The sequence below is a fragment of the Leptonotus elevatus genome, chromosome 2 (genome assembly GCF_054856555.1).
Source record: "Leptonotus elevatus isolate MCC_2025b chromosome 2, RoL_Lele_1.0, whole genome shotgun sequence".
In the NCBI taxonomy this organism is placed as follows: Eukaryota; Metazoa; Chordata; class Actinopteri; order Syngnathiformes; family Syngnathidae; genus Leptonotus; species Leptonotus elevatus.
The window spans coordinates 33,800,003-33,820,188 of record NC_141240.1 but is presented as its reverse complement, the minus strand read 5'-3'; the positions used below and the strand labels follow the sequence as shown (position 1 = coordinate 33,820,188).

The 20,186-nt window shown below is 41.7% G+C and overlaps 1 protein-coding gene across 1 annotated transcript; it reads left to right on the top strand.

The window, feature by feature from the left end:
* Nucleotides 1-791: 791 nt before the first annotated feature.
* prickle3 (prickle homolog 3) lies at nucleotides 792-20,186 on the top strand. The gene is made up of 11 exons (XM_086070230.1): nucleotides 792-982; nucleotides 6,557-6,636; nucleotides 13,252-13,435; nucleotides 14,558-14,671; nucleotides 15,040-15,177; nucleotides 15,479-15,682; nucleotides 16,050-16,236; nucleotides 17,695-17,994; nucleotides 18,100-18,396; nucleotides 18,471-18,818; nucleotides 19,038-20,186. The coding sequence occupies exons 1-11, from the start codon at nucleotides 941-943 to the stop codon at nucleotides 19,451-19,453; spliced, it is 2,310 nt and encodes a 769-aa protein (XP_085926356.1). The 5' UTR covers nucleotides 792-940; the 3' UTR covers nucleotides 19,454-20,186.

Sequence of the window (20,186 nt, the reverse complement as noted above, 5' to 3'; positions counted from 1 at the left end):
TTTAAAAATATCAAATGTAAGTTCAATGGTGATTGGTATGTAACTATGTTTTGTTAATTGGTGAAGGTAAAAAATATATATTTCTTGGTTAACAAGCTACTTGTGTTAATACTTGCCTTCTAGCAAACTGCCAGTAGATGGCAGATGACTACTAACTATTGCGCAATTAATTTTTAGCTCATATGGTTCTTACCTTGATGCACGAAATTGTCATTAGGGGGTTGAGCTGCAACGACTAACAATTTAATATATTACATTTATTTATTTAAATGCTTTGATCTTTGTGTGACTAAGCTTCTGTGGGTTTATTGGAAAATATCTGCAGGACTTTCAGAAAGATTCAAGTTTATTTTCCCACATGTTAATGATGTGCTACGTCTCGAGTGGCGATAGTAAGAAATGGTGTGTAAAAGTACGTTAGTCGGGCATTGTGCCAAGACCAGTGCACACCTCGCTTTCCACAAAAATTAATACATACCTCGCTTTCACAAGGTAAAACTGAAGGTAAGTCAAGTTAACAGGAACTGTTAATCTGCCCGTAGTTGGAGGGCTGAACCTTCAAAATAAAAGGTAATTCCATGTCAGCGGCCACATCTAAATCGTCTTGTGAGTCTATTAAATATCTAAATTTCATGTTAAAATAAATACATCTGCGTGGAGGCTTCCTTTATCTGAGTGTCTTCGAGTAATTATTAAAGCTCGTTCTGACTTATGTCGGACTTTGAAAGGCAGCAGGAAGTTGGTGTCACTGAGTCACGAATTGTTTTAGATAGTTAGTTGAAGTCTTTAGCGAAAGGCGTTCGGGGACTTCGAGGTAGTTTGGTGGCAACGTCATGTAGTTTAATCACACACATTGAAAATTGAGACGTTTACGTATGTCTCCCCTTTGTTCTTACTTGTTTGGATACCGGACTGCATTTTCCAACACACGTCCTCCGTCATGTTTCTACGCGTTTCTAAAAAGCGACGATCCAATCGCTCGGTAAGTGTTTGCTGTCGATATACATTTGCCTTCTGTCACCTCAACATGAAACACGATTCCGCATTTATGTTTTTATTCATTGTTTAAAGTACTTTTAACTGGCACTTGTCATTTGATACTCGTCAACTTTATCCTACCTGGCTTTTGTGCTCTTTTTTGGGGTCAAATCACCACTTTAAAAAAAGGGTTTAAAAAATAAAATAAAATAAAAATTAGCCAATTTCGCGTTGATTTGTCATAATTTGTCAGAGAGTTCCACATGTTTTCCGACTTGGGTCATTTTGGATGTTCAATGTGAGTCTGGAGAGGGGGCAATTACGTCACAGCCTCCTGCCGGGGTAGGTTGGGATAATGCAGATGAAATGTGACCTTCTTTATAAAAAATAATGAATAGGCGCCAGGATACTTCCGGGTGGCAGAAAGTGATTTGTGACTTCTCACTGACTGACTGACTTGAATTGAGAACAAAAACTTGTTTAAGTCATTGGGGTTGTCGCCAGACATAGGCGACCTCAAAGGATGAGTGTTTTCTTTTTCTTTTCTTCATTTATGAAAAATCTGAATTAATGCGGCCCACCTGTGGGTGATTAGGAGAAATGAAGTGAATGTCAAAAATCAGGGGTGCCCATGTCCAATCCTCGAAAGCCCCTATCCAGTTTTTAATTAAATGTCTCCCTCCTCCGACACACCTGATTCATATGATCAGGATTGTTATCACTATCAGGCTTCTGCGAAGCTTGCTGATGAACTGAGAATTTGATTTAGGTGTGTTGCGTCTAAAACAGGCTGCGTAGGGACTCTCGAGGATCGGACTTTGGCGCATCTGTGGTGAAGAGTTCGACAGAAAATTGCAATACCGAGCAGATGTGCAGTAGCCAATGCCATTTGTAAAAATGACAGACTGTGAAGTGTAATTTAAACATCCATCCATCAGGTTTGTGGAAGGCATTTTCTCACATCAGGCATGTACAAAATAAAATATTTGCTCGAGTTGTGTAACACAAACGGACCTGGCTCGTGTCCATATTAACTTAAGTATGTGCTGTGGGCCCCTACCCAAAGGGATGGTGGGCCAGAAATGGCCCCCATTCTGTAGTTTGGACACCCCTGCATTCAATTGTCCAAATGTGTCTGTTGTACCTCAGGATCTGTTGAATTGACGCGCTGCTTTTGTGCAAATCGTTCCATTAGTAGCATTTAAGCAGTTCCTCAATGAGGCGGAAAATGACGACACTCGCGTATTAACTCATTCGCTGCCATTGACGACTATAGACGTCAAAAATCTATTTTAACTAGGCTGGCAGTGAATGAGTTAATGAGCATCTTCAATATTTAATGCAGTGCACCCATACACACTAGAAAAGAACTTTGGACTCAACCTGAACCAATTTGTAGCTAACACTGCTTAGGGTTAGCTACCCGCTTGTGTCTTCAAGAGGCGGGCCCTGATAGAATGGCGTTCTCCCATCTACTTTTGTTAAATTGTTGAACATTAAAATGTTAATTTATGAAGGCTGTTGTTTATATAAACTTTGTGACAAAAAGGTAGTTTTTCCCAAAAATAAGTACTTTTTTCACATTATCTGAATAGGAAAAAAAAAAGCAACGCTACATCTATTGAATATTTTTAGATCAAGTATACAGATTATCCCAGCGAGCAATTGGGCAAACATTAATTTTGCGTTCTTAAACACAATATCGTGCATGTTATTTTTGTCCACTTGCGGTTGCCATTCTGTTGTTCTACTGTAGTATCGTTGTCCTCGAGTGTGTATGGCTTTGAGAGGCGGAGCCTGGTGAGTGACGTGGGTGTCAGCGAATTAGCGTGTAGCGTTGGCCCGACTGTTAGCGTTAGCCGTGTTAGCCGGTCTGCGTTTCGAATGACTTGTGTGAGTTTTGGCCATCGGCAGCTCGTGTAGGAATGTGTTTATTGCGCGTTTGCGTTCTTACCATTTGCTCAATTCACTTTTTCTTGCAATCAGATTGTTTGCGTTATTCCATTTAGTCGTCGTCATTCAAGCACTGAACAGCTGGATGCTGGCAAAGAGACTATACTCAAGTTTGAGCTTGTTTTGGATAAAACAACACATACCCGTGCATGCAGGTCACTCGTGCGCACAAGTCGGAAAAATGACAATGCAAGGGTGTTCGCTTGGTGTCATTTCATCTGCCGACTCTCTAAACGGCACGCCGGGGGGGGACAAAAAACTTTGGTGTCGTGTTTTCGACGTGGGCGGTGTTTTGATCCCGTGGCCATTTGGTCCCATTCCCGGTCGTAGTAATGATCAGTTGCTGTGTTGAATATACACGCGCTTTGTCTTGTGTGCCTCCCAGCCTCAGTTTGCATGCCAGTGTTACGAAATAACCGCCACCATTCCTACGTTGGTTCCTACGTTGGTTCCTACGTTGGAGTGCAGCGTGCATTGTTTGCTGACTGACTGACTTACACACGGCAAAGAGATAAATGCAACACCCTTCTGTGTTACGGTGAAGTGGTGGGACTCGATAAATGAAAAACGATCCTAAATAATTGCAGGCTTTGTAATTATGTTTTGATAAAAAATATATATATATATATATATTTTACACAATTAGACTGCATTTACAAACGGATAAAGAAATGTGATTCCAAGTTGCAAACATGCAATTGATGAAAATACACAAGATAGAAGAGACATCAATTCAAGATTATTTCATTCTTAAAAAAGAAAATAAATGAAAGGCGACAGAAAGAAGTAAAATGTATACAGTATCTGCCCCTGATCAACACCAAATAAATGACAGCAAGCAGTCAAGACGCATTCAATGTAACAATTGCCGTAAACAAAAATAATTCAACAGCATGACCTTGTTCTACATATATTTTTCCAATAATTGTGCTTTTATACATTAAAAAAAAAATAGACAGACTGAGATGATTTGGTTTTATAATCCAGATTGTTCCACAAACTGATTTTCTTTTTCTTTTCTTTCTGATCTGTTCTTTTTCTCTTGTTCTGTATTTAGGTTTGGAAAAAATATCTGTTCCTTTTAATTCATACTCACTTTCCTTTTTTTTTTTTTTCTGTTTTTTTTTTGTTTTGCATGTTAATTGGTACAATTTCATGATGGGCTTTGTACATTATTTTTTTTATTTATACATTATCAATTCATTACATTTGAAAGTTTTTAGTTGTTTAAATATTGGATTAGTGTGATCTCTGTATCCGCATCCGAAAACAACACAAATAGCACATTTCTGTAAAATAAATTTCGGTGGAGGTTTTGCCAGCACACCCCCACACTTCAATGCAATGGGTCAGGTATAGAACGATCAATGAATAATATAACAATAACAAAGCATTCTTGTTCAATGATTCTTTAACCTTGTGTAAAACGGCTACGATTTGGGATACCTGGCTTAGAACGCAAAAAACACACACACACTTTAAGCATACACCTTTAAGAGGCGGGCTTTTTAGGATGCCATGTGATGTCGGCTGTGGCTGACAGCAGCTCTCTCGAGTGCGCTCCTTGCGTTTGTGTTTTGCTGGTGCGACCGATAAAGTGCATTGGCAACTGTGGCTCTCCTTTCCCACAAGTAAGGGCATTGCAGTAAATAAGTATACTATTTGAATTGAACTGCTGTAAACACCAGATTTCTACGAAATAACGGGGATTTCTGCAATTGACAAGTTGATACATTCCACACCAAAAATCCGCCATCTTTTAAGGGAACTCCATGTTTTTTTGTCTTTGTTTTTGTTTTTTGTTTTTTTTAACCCATACAATACTTTCTGTGCTGCAACCATCAGTGTTACAGTACAAGTATCCACTCATCCAATAAAGGAAAAAACTAAGCAAGTATGTGCAAGTATCCTGTTAAAACCTTACCACACCTCTTTCATTTTGTTGCTTTATCTGCTTCCAAGCACCATGTACTGCAATTACAGCGTGACAGTGTATGTTTAGGTAGAAGGGTGAGCAAACAGTTGTTTTACGCGCGTGCACGTTTTGTCCATTGCTAGTGGAAAAACACCCATCAAAGTGCTTACAGTGCTTTTAAGAGGCGTGGCGTTAAATGAACACGACATATGTATCGCTGCCAATGGCGCTCGCTGGAAATGTAGAATTGGAGGAAAAGAAAGTAGGGAAGGGTGCAGTTCTCATCCTGTGCCTGCTTCCTTCCGGCCAGCTCCAAAACCTGCACGCCTGGCGTGCACACACCCGCGCACACGCCATAGCTGTAAAGAAGCGGTTTAGCATCGCAATTTGCGGGTCAAAATTTGCATGCTGTGCTTCATCAAAACACATTACCCATTTTTTTTTTTTTTTTTTTTTACAATAATCCATCGAGATGGTCTAAAAAAAGCTTCGCCGGGCTGGATATGCTCTTGTCACCAACACACAATTAGCTAGCAACTAGCTAGCTAGCAACGAGCTTCGGCTGGCTAGCTTAAGAGCCAAAAACACGTTACGGAGTTGATATTAAGTCAGTAAAAATCGAAAGTGCTTCTCAATTATTTTTTGTTAACCAGCCCCACCTATCCCTCCCCCCTCCACTATACACCACAGCTATACATCTACATTGTTGTCAGTAGACCCTCCTGTAGAGTAGTGTTTCATCAACGAAAACTAAACAAAAACTATTTCATCAACACGCATTTTTCACCGGACGAGAAAAAGACTAGACTAAAAACCTCATTAATAAAAATCATTAATAAAAAATAACTGGTACTAAATCAGTATGCATTTTCGTTGATGTACTTCACTTAATTAAAAACTGGGCTAAAATCTATGGACATTTTAGTTTGTGAAGAAAAATGAGACAAAAATTATTTGATTTTGTACACTTCCGTCACTGTGACACTGTCATGTGGCAGACAGTGACTCACTCCCTTTCAAATCTGCAGCCGTGGGTGCACAAACACATGGGACAGACAGGAGGTGGATTCACGGTGAACGGTAAAAAAAAAAGAAAAGAAAAAAAGTAAATTATAATGTAACATTAATCCAACAGCTATAATGTTCCAAAAATAATGTTAATCCAAATGCTAACTAATGCTGGCTAACTAGCTCATAGCATGGAGCCATATGGTAGCCACTTGTTGATATACTGTAATTGTGTGTGAAGTTGTTTTTTATCCAAAAATTGAGAGAAAATTTCATGTGAAATAGTTTTAGATCCGAAATGTTCAACATTATCTGCTGACAAAAATTATATACAGGGGTAAAATGATTGACGTGACTAAAACTAGACGAATTAAATTATGTTTTCTTGGACTAAAATGCTAGATTTATAATTGACTAAAAAAGGACTAAATAAAAACTAACAAGCAGGATTGAAACGGGACTAAAACTGAGACTACATTTTTTTAAAAAGGTGGACAAAATTAACACTACTGTAGAGGAGCAAATACGCTTTACGCATATTGTGTGCGCCACTGCCACCTACTGTAGTGGAAGTGCAATTACACTCCACGCTGTGCGGAAACGCGAGCGGCTGCCCTCGTGTCCCGGCAAGCGTCCAGAGCGAGTCGGCCTGCTGAATGCTTGGTGGGAAACCATGTGAGCTGAGCTTCTTGTTTCCCGCAGGAGGAAGAGGACCCGGACAGAGGGCAGCCCTGCATGCGCTGCGGAGACCAGTGCCCCGGCTTCCACGTCCACGGATGGAGGTATGAGTTGAAGGAGCCTCGACTGATTGTGACGTGGCCGGGCCCCCTTGGCAGGAAGTGTATTTCTCACTCACGGGGTCACACGTCCTCCCTGTGTTTTTGTTGTTCGTGTGAAAATGCAGTTATCTGCACGAGAGAGGGATATGGCACTGATTTTTTTATTTAATATTTTGAACATCAGGAGTTTAATGTGTTCTGTTTTTATGAGTTAATGACAGCAACTTTTTGCTACAGTAGCAATCATCTGTGCATGATTCATAAATGATATACATATTAACATCATTACTCAAATAGCACAATTGCCATATAGCAAAAAAAATAGAAATCCACATTGGTAGTGTGCATGTATGTACATGTTCCAAATCCGTTTCTGTGGAGTTTATAACATCTTTCCCCATTTGCAGTTCCTCCTCATATCTTTAAAACTTTAATATATAAAGCAACCTTTAATATTATTTAACGTATAAGAATTGTCGCTTAACAGGATAATTATCAACAGCAGCCCTCACTGAATGCCGCATGCCTAAAAGTGTCATGTTGTTCCATTACAGTGCTATTGTTTATTATTGTTTCAGTTGAAATCAGCTTAACGATGATCTGCCTTCCCAGTAAGAGCAGATCTACGCGCTAGTCATAATCATGGCCATTGCGAGTGCTGTAAGTAATGGCCATAATGTCTGCATTTCTCTTAATGGAGCAGCACACTACAGTACAGCTGTTGTTTTCCAGTGAGATAGCGTCATAGTAGCTTGTAGCATATTGACAATGGCAAACGGTTAAGCCATCTGACCTTTCCGGCGGAAATGCTTAATGCCTTGTCGTCCATAAGGTCCATTTGTTTGAGAGTTAGGTAAGCAGGTGAAAGGCAACGAAGAGAGATAGAGTTGATAGGTGCATGAACAATGATACATTATTTGTATTATTTCTTCACCAAAATACCAACGGTAGCCGCTACCAATTAGCAACGGCTGCTACATTTGTAGCATGACTTATTTGTGATGGAATTTTACCATAACACACATTTTTATCAATTAGAAGTTTTATTTTTGGGAATGTACAATCAATTAAAAAAAAAAAATCAAGAGGTGATTGATTAGTTAACATACCCTGTTGAGCAGAAATGTTAATGCTAATGCTAATTCTGCATCACTTCTTAACTCTTTGACTGCCAGACGTTTTCAGAAAAGGGATGCCGCCAGTGCCAGCCGATTTAAGCATTTTGACTGATCTTTCAAGGTCCACAGAAAATGTTCTGTTTGGACTATGGAAACACACGTACTACCAAATGAAAGAATGGACTTTCATCTTTCATCAGAAAAAAAAGTTTGTTTCTACCTTATTCCGTTCTTTAGTAATCAACAATAGAAAATGGTTAGTTTGACCCAATTTCGCCTGTTTTGGACCAAAATATGGAGAAATCAAGCTTTTAGTGAAACGATATTATTTCATGCATTCTAGTGAATTTTACACTTCTTTTTGTCCATGAATGATGCCACAAACACCTAAATAGTGCTTTACTTCTATAAAACACTACCACCAAGAATGAAAAAGTGTTTTTTGATAGCAAAATACGTTTATTTACATTCAACAGTGTAACAATTTGACAACAATTTGGCAAACTATTTACAAATGTGTGCAACTGTGGTGCTATTTACAAATATGTGGATGTTTCAACGACAGTTTTTCTTTTTGTAACACTCTCCTGCGTGCAAAGAGACGCAACAGCATTTGCACAACAGATTGCCTCTTCGCGTGCGCCACTTTCTTGCAGGCCGTTTTTTTCCGGGGAATAGCAAGTATATACTGCAGTGTGTCATCAAGTCTAATATCAGGATCATGCTACGGTTTCGTTACGTCTCGCTTCCCCGTGTCCTTCAGTTGCTATACCGGGTGGTAGGAGATGTTCTGATCCATTTTATCCACTCCATTCATGGTGGCATCGTAGTCCAGAAACAGTGTCTTCTCCGTGATCAGACTGTACCCGCTCCTCCGATGAATATGCATTGGACTCGGGGTACTCTTCATTGTCCGACAAAATGTCCGCATGTGGAGCTCCGGCGTTAGCAGAGCTAGCCGGTGATGCTTTATGACGTGAGAATAAAAGCCGCGTCCAACTGTGGCGTCCAACTGTGGCGTCAACCTCGGGAGTGACCATCATCATCATCATCATCAATGTGCATTGGTCGATGCTTTTCGACTACTCTCCATCGTCCGATCGAATGTCCGCTTGTGCAGAAGTACCCGGCCGGCTATTGTGCGCGTTTTCCGGCCTTAGCAGCGCTAGCCGCGCTAGCCGCGCTTAGCCGGTGAGGCTTACTACGTGTTCATAACAGTCACGCCAAAGCTTCCAACTTTGGCGTAGAGCTCGGAGTCATCATCATCGTTGACATCAATGCGCTTTTTAGTATTGATTGATGCTTTCCGTCTTTGAAAAAAATGCTCAAGCGTGAGCTGCTTGCAACCGGTTGCTTGGGCAGCCATTGTGGGCTTATTCAGCCATGTCTCCTCAACACTCTAGCTCCGCCTCACGTCTTCTACTGACGCCCACGGTGGGCGGCCCATCCAACCTTGTGCAAAGAGAGTCATCGCTGCCCTCTAGGGGCCAAAACGAGTCTTTGACTAATCATATCTGCCTGATACTTTCAGCACAGCTGCCCAAGGCTTTCCTGCACCCGTTTTTGAAAAAAAAAAAAAAAAACATAGGGGACGTCTTTTAACGTCCTCGGCGCCCTTCCCTAGGTTTATGCTAAACGTTTTATAACGTTTATGGCAGTCAAAGAGTTAATCCTCGGAAACTTGACATCCCTTCGCCCAGCTTATGTTTGCTAGTCTTATTACTAGTTGTTAGCAAGCGAGAAATGTCACAAGATAGTCGGAGAGATACGTTCACACACTTCATTTTACAGTACTAAAGTAGTATACAGCTGTCGTGTTGTACTTACAGTTGAAACAACCAATGTGACCTCTTTTTTTTTTCATTGCTAGCTCTTCTTTCTCTTTAAGGACTTTACGTATTGCACTTTCTAGCAAAGTTGCACTCCATTTTCCCAGCTGTCCAGATTGTTCATGGAATGATTTAAACCTACCAATTAGCAAGGTGTGCGTGTTACATCGATAGTGGGTCCCAAACTTGATGTTTTTCCCCCCATGTCATGTCTGGGGCTCCGTAACGGATGGTGTAATATTATAGAGAACACTTTTTGGACAGATCACATGTAGCTTTAGCATCATAAATTGAAAAACGATGGTGATTAAATGACTAAAGACCTCAGAGGCTTGGGGCAATTGTATTTTCCCTCTTTAACCAATTGAGATTCTAATCATCCAAGGGAGGGTAGCCCAGCTGCTGCCGCCGGCTGTGATCCATCTTGCTCATGCTGCTCTGGTCAGCAACGAGCCAATTGAGTTACTTTTACCCACAGACACCCCCCCACAAGTCTTAACAGTCACCATCATTATTGCTATGTCACAAATTTGGCAGCAGAGAGACCCTGCTGTTTCTTTGGACCAGATCTAAGGGAGATGCCAACCTTCTTAACCCAATCTCAGGAGGCGGCCATTTTGTCACTTGCTGTTGACTGAAAACGACATCACAGTTGCTCAGGCCTCAGGTAGCAACCAATCACAGCTCGCCTTTTTTCTGAGGCTGAGCTGTGATTTGCTGTTACCTGAGGCCTGGGCAACAGGGATGTCATTTTCAGTTGACAGCAAATGACAAAATGGCCGCTCCATGAGATGGATAAAAACTAGGGGTGGGAATCTTTGAATGTCTCACAATACGATTCGATTCCGATTTTTGGACCTGCGATTCGATTCAGAATCTATTTTTGATTAAGAATTTTTTTTTAAATTTAAACTGATTTGATTGACTTTTGCTTCAATCTATTGATGTGCAAGGATTTGTAATGATCTACTCCAGTCTGACTCGCTAATGCTAATTAGCGCACTACTCGCTGCACTTTTATCACTCAAAAGAATGGCTCCACATTGCAAAAATTTTTTTTTTATTGGAATAACTTCCTTCTACTCTCTAATGTGGCTACAACTTAACAGTGTATTAGACCGCGTGGAACCACACTGCCCCTAGTGGCCAAATCGGGTACAACATTTACAGCTCTCCAAATAAAGGCACACACAGACAAAGGCAAGACAGTATAAAATAATTTAAATAAAATCGATTTTGGGACATTTAAAATAGATTCTGAATCGTACTAAATGAGAATCGTGATTCTTATGAGAATCGATTTTATGGCACACCCCTAATAAAATACAGGATTTCGCGTCTTAACTCATATTCCGCGAACGCAATATTAATCAGAATGCCGTGTTTAAACTAATGGGGGTGCATACAACATATTACTGTAAAGAAACTTTTTGGGTTGACTTCCCCTTTAAATGAATACCTATCAAAACAAAAAGTTTCCTTGTGAAGACTTTTTGATCCTGTGTTTGCATTAAATGCAATTAGAAGACTTGGCACAGAAGATAAAAAGTTGCACTGTGTTCAAATGTTTGTTCCTTGAAGGATTTTATCACAACCATAGATACGTTTTCCATTATGTGTTAGCACTAAGCTAACAAAGTTATTTGGTCTTTTGAAATCCACAGGGTGTAATGATGTTTTCAGTAAGCCTCATCTGGGATTTTAACGTTTGAGGTGGTGGATATTACCCGTACTTTTGTTAATTCAAAAATGGATCCTATTTCCCCATGAAGCGCATAAAGTGTCCTGTTGAAAGCTTGTTGGACTTAGCAACAGTCTGCATGACGAGGCAGGTGTGAGCCAAAAGTCTGTTGCGTAGCTGAAAGTCGCTTTCATCACTCGGAGGAGGATGACCGTGCGGTCTCCGGCTGTTTCCTTACACGCACCTACACGCACGCGCGCGTCCTGTTTTGCTAACGATGACATGCTGCATGGTCCAGGTGCTGTGTAACAAGCTACAGCGGTGCCCTGAGAGACGAGTTTAATTCATAACGCAAAAACACATCTGAAATCTTTCAGAGGTTGACTTGAATCGAAATGCCATTAATCCGTTGCAGCCTCCCAAAATAACCAACAAAATGTTCCGAATGTGTTTTTTACGAAGATAAATAGCATTCTCAGATATTGTACATCATACAGTGACATAATGATGTCTAACTTTAATGTGATTACATAAAAAAAATAAAAAATGTAACCACATTTTTTACTTCATTTCAATGGGCATTGCGCTGCTTCTTCTGGTGTGCACGCCTTGTCCACATGGGCGCAGTATAATACAACCACACAGATATACATGAGTCTTAAGCTTAGTTGTTCTTTGCAGAGGATCAAAAAGATGTCTGAGTAGTTGTATCTGTCTACGTGTTGCTCCACTGATTTTTTGTTTTTTCAAATGTGAATTGCTTCAATTATTATAACAACACGACGCAGATGCTATTCTGTAGCCCATCTATGGCATTTCCCTATTATGTAAGCAACGCATTAGCCATATGACTGCTCATGCAACTTGTAAGTAGAGTCACTCGTATATCAAGGCACCACGGTAGCTTAACATCAAGCGTTCTCAAACTTTTCAGGACCAGAATTTTTTTTCCTTCCTTGTGACATCTAATGTAGAAGCTTGAATTTCACAGCCGAGCAGGTGTGAAACCGTCTTCCACCTGCCTGTTGGAAAACATACTTGACTAATATACTCGTTGGTGGGAGTAAATGATTGAATTCCAGTTGATGAATGTAAACGTCCACAATAGTGAATGATTTGATGATTGGCCCAAAGCTAAAGTAGGGAGGAGTAATTAGATCTGCGCGTTTGTGTTATTAGTGCATCAGTCCCCACTATTTCACAAAATAATAACACCTCATTTATCGCCAATTATTTTGCTGATCGCCAAGACACGGCTCGCAGTCCCCTAGGGGTCCCCGGACCCCAGTTTGAGAACCTCGGCCTTAAAGCGTATTCTCTTATTAAGCAGAATGGAAATAGCCGCACTTTAAGATGCGGTGCTTCTGTGGAGCTGATTTTAGTATGTGCCGGGATAAAGCCGCTTTATGCCATCTCGTACCAGCTGGCAGCCTCTTACACAACAGAGATGCACATGCAATACTTTATGCCACATGGTCGCCCCCGCGCAACACAATAACACCCCTCCGTCTCTGTCTGGCCGCAAACGAGCCCACCCGCCCGGCAACAGATGTGGAGTCCAAGGACACGGCTGAGAGGGAGATTACGGCTCCCATCTTCTCCCCTCTGGCTTAGGCCACTGACCTGGTTTCCCGCCTGTTTGGGACTCAAATGACGGGACTTTGTGCCCTTAATGCAAAGTGGGATGTTGGTGGGAAAACAAGTCGGGATCTCTGCGCTTCACTTTTGGTCGATGATGGGATTAAAATCTAATTTAGTCGCCGTGCGGGAACGGTGAATTGAACCAGCCGTCGCTCGATTGCACAAGTGTAACACGGCTCAACAATGCTGAACAAATTTACTGTGCTGGAGGAAAAAAAAAGAAAACGTGAATTCACTCATTCTTCCACGTTCCACTCGTGGGAACCCATGTGCGCATTACGAAATAAAGTAAGAGCAGCACCGTGAGGTGATGTCATTGACGTGCATCCTGGTGTCATTGCGTCCACAGGAAGATCTGCGTGCACTGCAAGTGTGTGCGGGAGGAGCACGCCGTGCGTTCAATGCCGGGCCAGCTGGAGAAGATGATGACGAAGCTGGTGTCAGACTTCCAGAGGCACTCCATCTCCGACGATGACTCGGGCTGCGCCTCTGAGGAATACGCCTGGGTTCCGCCCGGCCTTAAACCCGAGCAGGTGAAACGAGAATTGGACCTTTTCTTAAAGTTGGTTTCAAGGCACCATTCCTAAAGATTTTTTTTTTTTTTTATTCTAACCTATTTTCCTCCAAGTACTTCCAGGTTATCTTGCTCAGATAGGGATAGAAAAGGAAAGTTCCAGTAGTTGTGGAAACCCCAGTCTCCTTGGCTGACCCCATGCCGGTCCCCTCATTTTATTTATAATTCTAATCTCAACCCAGTCAGTTGTAGTCAGACAGCAACCGGGTTTGACTCTCTTTCGGCTGCTTGCTTTAAATGTTTTTTCTTACGTCATCTCAACATTCTGTTTCCGCCGTGTTGTTTCAGTGAAAAAAGTCTTTTTCAGTACTCGTATGTTGAGGTACTACCGTACAGTATATCTATTTGGAGACCTTTTGCTTATTGTTCCAAACATTTGAAACTGATTCTAATGTCATTCATTGCGATTACAAGTCCTCTAAAATCTTTTCTTTCTTTTTTTTTTTTATCAATGAAATACCTTTTTTTCTGTGAATACTGCCTTACAGGTTGTTGTTTTTTACCTTTTTTTTTCTGTGAATACACTTGTCTACCTTGCAGGTTTACCTTTTATTATTACCTTTTTTTTAACCAGTTTTTTTTCTGAATACACTTGTCCGCCTTGTAGGTGTACCTGTTTTTTTTTTTTAACCTTTTTACCAGGTTTGTTATTATTATTACCACAATTTTTTTGTGAATACATTTGTCTGCCTTGCAGGTTTACTTGCATTTTACCTTCTTTTTTTAACTAGGTTTTCTTTCTTAATGCACTCGTCTGCCTTGTAGGTTTACCTGTATTTTTACCAGTTTTGTTATTTGTTTATTTATTTTTTTACCAGTTTTTTTTAACCTTTTTTTTTTCTGAATACACATTTCTGCCTTGTAGGTTTTACCTGTATTTTTACCCTTTTTTTTTAACCATTACCGCCCCCCCCCTTTTTTTTTTGTGAATACACTTGTCTGCCTTGCAGGTTAAAATGTATTTTTACCTGGTTTTTTTAACCAGTTTATTTTCTGAATAAATTTGTCTGCCTTGTTGGTTTACCTATATTTTTACCTCTTTTTTTTTTTTTTTTACCATTTTCCCCCCTCTACCTTGCAGGTCTACCAGTATTTCCGCAACTTGCCAGAGGACAGGGTGCCCTTTGTGAACAGTGTGGGGGAACGACACCGAATCAAACAGCTGCTGCACCAACTTCCTGCGCATGACAGTGAGGTAACATCAATCTGACATGATTAATTTCTATCACTTTCTCAAAATGACACCTCAAAAGTGCGGAAACCTGCGTGGATGAAACTTTTTTTTTCTTTTAGTAGCTTAGTTGTCATATGGGTGTGAAGAAAAGCTAACCATTATTTGAAAAAAGTAAAGTAAAATTACCCAATAGACATGTCATAGAGAAAAAGTCTCAGAAAATTTTGCATGGCATTAAACTGGATGTTTTTTTGTTGGTTTTTTTGTTTGACTTGTGAGATATTTTCCAGATGCATTGCATTGAGCTTTTGTAGTGTTTGATTTTGCAGGACACAACAGTGTACTTGGAGCGGTGATGCATGTGATTTCTTGTTGCGTTCATCTCACAGCCGCACTACTGCAGCTCGCTAAACGAGGAGGAGAAGCGGGAGTTACGTTTGTTCAGCCAGCAGAGGAAACGAGACAATGTGGGCCGAGGCGTTGTCAGGCTCTTCCCCGTCACCATGAACGGAGCCGTCTGCAAACAGGTAGAGCGGCATTTTTATTTTATGCTCATACTTAAAATGTAGCCGCTTATGTATTTTCTGTCACTATTTAAACGGCTCCCAGTTGTCAATATTTTTTTGTTATTAATAATAATGAATTCTTAAATGATTTGATTTATTTTCTACTGCATTCCTATGAAATCACAATGTCCCATCACTGGTGAGCTACTTTTAGAACAGGCTACTTAGCCATATTTTTAGCATTAGCATTCCTATGTGAGAGCGACCACAGAAGGCTAAAATGCCTCCTGCTGAACAAACACCTTGAGCTTCGCTCCCCCAGTGTGGCCGAAAGATCAGCGGCGGCGACATGGCCGTGTTCGCCAGCCGGGCGGGGAACGGCACTTGTTGGCACCCTCAGTGTTTCCAGTGCGCCTGCTGCCACGAGCTGCTGGTCGACCTCATCTACTTCTACCACGACGGACGCATCTACTGCGGCCGGCATCACGCTGAGAGGCTCAAGCCCCGATGTCAAGCCTGTGATGAGGTGACGCAATGCAATGCAATCATATTTTTCAAGATCCTTTAAATGAATCTGTATTACATTAACCAATATCAGATTTACTAAACAATTGAAGGTTTTGGTCGGCTTACACTAAAATAATGGCATTTGAACTGAATTTATGCGAAACCTATCTAGAAAATATGTCAATAAATCTACAAACATACAGTACAGTAAAGCTCGACCAAAATGAAGCATTTTTTTTCTCCAGCTTTTGCATTTTGAAAATTGCGTTGTACTACATTGCGATGCCAATTTCAGTTCCATGTTCAGCTCTACAACGTAGCGATTTCATTTCATTGTAGTAACCCGAGGCCTGTTTCTTTGTGCTCTCTTTGTACTGCAATCCAAGATCATTTTTGCAGACGAATGCACAGAGGCAGAAGGAAGGTTCTGGCACATGAAGCACTTCAGCTGTTTTGAGTGCGAGGCAGCGCTGGGCGGTCAGCGGTACATCATGCGAGAGTGCCGGCCTTACTGCTGCTCCTGCTACGAGTCCCTCTACGCCGAGTACTGTGACACCTGCGGGGATCAAATAGGTACCAATGGCAAAACGTTTCCAATGATGAACTGTGTGTAGCAAACGCTGGGCTATTTGTGGTTTGCTGTTCACGTCTGCAACAGGGGAAAATCTGCATTGTTGTGGCAAACAACTTCTATGATGAATACAGTTCTTGTTAGCACACAGCAGATGTCTGTCCAACATATTGGCAAAAAAACATTATGATTAACTCATTCACTGCCATTGACGGCTATAGACGTAAAAAATTCGTCATGCGATTAATTATGATTTTAAAAAAATAATCGCCTGACGCCCCTAATTTTTTAATAATATTTTCTTTGAAAAAAGATTATTACAAAATAAAAATTAAATAATTAAAATTACTTTTAAAAAAAGAAGAAGAAAAGATTATTTAAAATTAGGGGCGTCAGCCGTTTAAAATGTTTCGGAATTAATGGCATGACTTCACTAGTTAACTCACGATTAGTCATACATTTTATAACTTTTAAATGTACAAAAAAAAATTCTAGGTTTTCATACTCAACAACAACAAAAACTTAACAAAGGTGGAAAAAATGTTAAACTAATAGAAATAGTTCTAATGAATTTTGTACATCTATAGCCGTCAATGGCAGTGAATGAGTTAATATTACATTTGTGGAATATGCGTTATGAAGCAAAATCCCGCCGTTTTTATCAATCTGAGGGGTCGGCCATTTTGCCACTTGCTGTCGACTGATGATGACATCACAGTTGCTCAAAGCAACGACCAATCACAGCTTACTTGTTTTCTGAAGCTGGGCTATGATTGGTTGTTACCTGAGCAATTGGGATGTCATTTTAAGTTTGACAGCAAGTGGCAAAATGGCCGACCCCTCAGATGGATAAAAATGGGTGGATCTGGCTGCTAAATTCATATTCCACAAACACAATATTAACCAGAATATCGTATTTAGACTAGTGGGCGCTGCATAGAATATATTATTATGAAGAATCTTTGGGAGGTTTACTTCCCTTTAAGAGTGGAAGTGATCGGACTAGCCGAAGCTAACAAGGCTAACCGCTATTCTCATCCACCGCCATCTTATTTTCAGACATTCAGTCCGACACAGACATGTGAAAACCGCAACGCCTTGTTGGCCGGACATTTTGTTGCTCTACCGAGCATTAAAGGCCTTTTCACACTGCACTTAGCATGGTGCAGCGTGACATTAAGTCCAACAGAAGTAAAATCAAATGTACTGTAGAAGTTCTTTTTTGGGGTGGTTGGGGGGGTGCTGGAATGGAATTTCCATTCTTTGCAGTAGGGAAAGATGATTTAAGTTAAGAGTATCGTCACATAAGGAATTCAACTTTTGAGTCAAGGTAGCAATGTATTCATTTTTTTCTGTAACTGATAAATAGCAATGAATGTGCCCTGGAAGCAAATCCAAACCTATCTGTGTGTTTCCATTTTTTTTTCTTGCTCCCCCAAATGACCAAAATACCATTGCAGGCATCGGCCAGAGCCAGATGACGTACGAAGGTCAACGCTGGCACGCGGCCGAGTTTTGTTTCTGCTGCGCCCGTTGCCGCCTGCCTCTGCTGGGTCGCCCCTTCCTGCCCCGACGGGGTCTCATCTTCTGCTCCAGGGCCTGTTCGCTCGGGGAGGACCCCGACAACTCGGACTCCTGCGACTCGGCCCTCCACAGCCGACCTTTTCAGCACACACGCTGCGGGCCGGCCCGGCCACGCCAGCAACTGCAATGCGGTTCCCCGTTACAACCGCGAGAGGGCGTAAACCCCATTATGGGTAGTAAGTATTAAAGCCTCGAGGCTATTGAAGCTTTCAACTAGTGCTAAACCGAAAAAAGAAAAAAAAAACGGGGCGATTCCTTGATGTTCAAATTTTTTTTCTTAGGTGTCAGCTGTTTGACTCCAGGTGAAAACGGAGTCGGTTCCCCTGTTGATGTTGGTCATCCAAGAGGCTCCTATTCACCGCTCCCGCACATCCATCGAGGGAACGGCCTCGGGCCCTCGTGGCCCCGCGACCTTCCACATTACACTTTGCTGCCAGACGACGGCAAGATCAAACCACCTGCTGGCGACCTTTTAAATGGTCATTCTGCACATCCTCCGACAAGTCTCTGTTCTCGAGGAACTTCGACCGGTCAAAACTGTAGGAATTGGGTGGAAAAAAACAATCAAGTCATGAAAGGTGATCATCGTTAAGCACGGCAAGTCGTCAGTCACAAATATTTGTTTGAAGCCTCGTCTGATTTTCTCGTCCAGGCGCTCTCCAGACGACGACGTCAGACGCCGCCGCGTATCCCGAACCGCCTCCGCTCCCCGTCAAATCTCGAGACCTCACGGTGCAGGACTCATCCACTCGGACCGCCCCCAAGCCAGAGGACAGCCCGCCCAGCTCGCCGCCCCCGCTGTCTCGAAACGGGACGGCGAGGGTCAGCTTCCGAGAACCGATCAGCAGCAGCTACTCTGTCGAGGAGGATGAGGAAGAGGAGCAGCGAGAGGAGCCGCAAGAAAATGACGACAGCCCTCAGGAGGAAGACGAGGTGGAAGGAGGGTTCGGACGCAGGCTGCATCTGCATAAAGGAATCCCACCAGATATGGATCTGCTGGGTAAGATGCCGTTTGGCGCGGGGTGTACCTTCCAGATTTACTTGTTATAGGTGAAAATCTCTACTCATCAGATTCAAAAAAAAATTTAAATAGTTTTACTGCCAGTTTTTAACCTGGATTTGAAAGTGTTTTCACTTCATTGGTATGTTTTCAATCTTTAACATTCACATTATTCACTCTGAGTACATTTCTTTGTCTGTGTTTCTTCGTGTTGACCAGACGGATCTTACCAGAAACGGAGTCGTTACCGTGTTTCATCCGACCCCTCCTGCCTCCCCCCGACCTCAGCCGGTGGTTGGCAGGTCGAACGCCCTCGCTTGGATGCAGCGGAGGGTCGAGGCGAGAGAGAAAGCGACGCCCCCTCGCCCGTCCTGCGGTCGAGGTCGGGCCGGCGCAGGCACGAGGACTCGTGTTCCACGTGCTCGTCTTCGTCCGGCTCTGAGCAGGAGGGCTTCTTCCTGGGGCAGCCCATCCCGCTGCCGCCGCAGCTGCGGGAGAATCCAGTTGAAAAACGAGCAGCAGAAGAAGAAGAAGAGGAGGAGCCGCCTCGATGGGGATTGAGGGACAGTTTCAGACGCAGACGTGCTCACAGTCTCGGTGCTAAGGATAAAGATAAAAATTGCTCGGTCTCTTGACGCAGATATCAGAATGTTAAACTCTTCTGAGGTTCGGGGTTTGAATCTTTGTCTGCAGGTTAGGAGAAAAGCCACACAAGCATGGCTCCCTGACTCCAGTCATCAGAAAAGGCACCAAAAAAAATCTGTTCTTCTGATTTTGCTATTTATAGGTATACAGTACTGTATGTTGATGTAAAATCAACATTGTTTGCATTATTTAACAAAATACTGACAGCATAATTCAAATATTGCCGTTTTAGAGTGTTTATTTGCACGAATGCTTTTAATACCCAAAAAAAGAGCTTTTTGTGGGGGGAACTGTTTATTTTTGGACAAAGTCATTATTAGTGCCATTGTTATGCATAGACAAGAATATATTACACTTAAAAAAAATTAAAATTTAAAAAGTGTGGTGCTCCGATCAATCGAATTTGCCTGAAATAGTATGTGATCAGCGTATGTCTAGCTGCCTTTGATTGCCGATCACCAACAACAATTACCCCCAAAGCTCGTACTTTGCAACCTGCAGCCAATTATAGAGTCCAGCCTGTATGCAATGTGGTGTCCCCTCCTACTTTCTATTGCACTGCACGTTACACACCAAACCAGTAACTGAATCATAATTTTTGTGAATTTTCTACACTGTTTCATTTTGAACTTATGTCCTGCTTTTGTATAGTAGACGGATGGAAATTTTGATGTTTTTTTTTTTTTATCAGATGAATCTATTAAAAAAAAATCATTATTAGCA

What these genes read in the sequence shown, in the direction of transcription:
- prickle3 (XM_086070230.1), top strand. Translation starts at nt 941, where the DNA reads ATGTTTCTACGCGTTTCTAAAAAGCGACGATCCAATCGCTCG. An exon ending in CACCTGCGGGGATCAAATAG is followed by an intron (nt 16,237 to 17,694) that starts GTACCAATGGCA and finishes ATACCATTGCAG; the next exon opens with GCATCGGCCAGAGCCAGATG. An exon ending in CGTAAACCCCATTATGGGTA is followed by an intron (nt 17,995 to 18,099) that starts GTAAGTATTAAA and finishes TTTTTTTCTTAG; the next exon opens with GTGTCAGCTGTTTGACTCCA.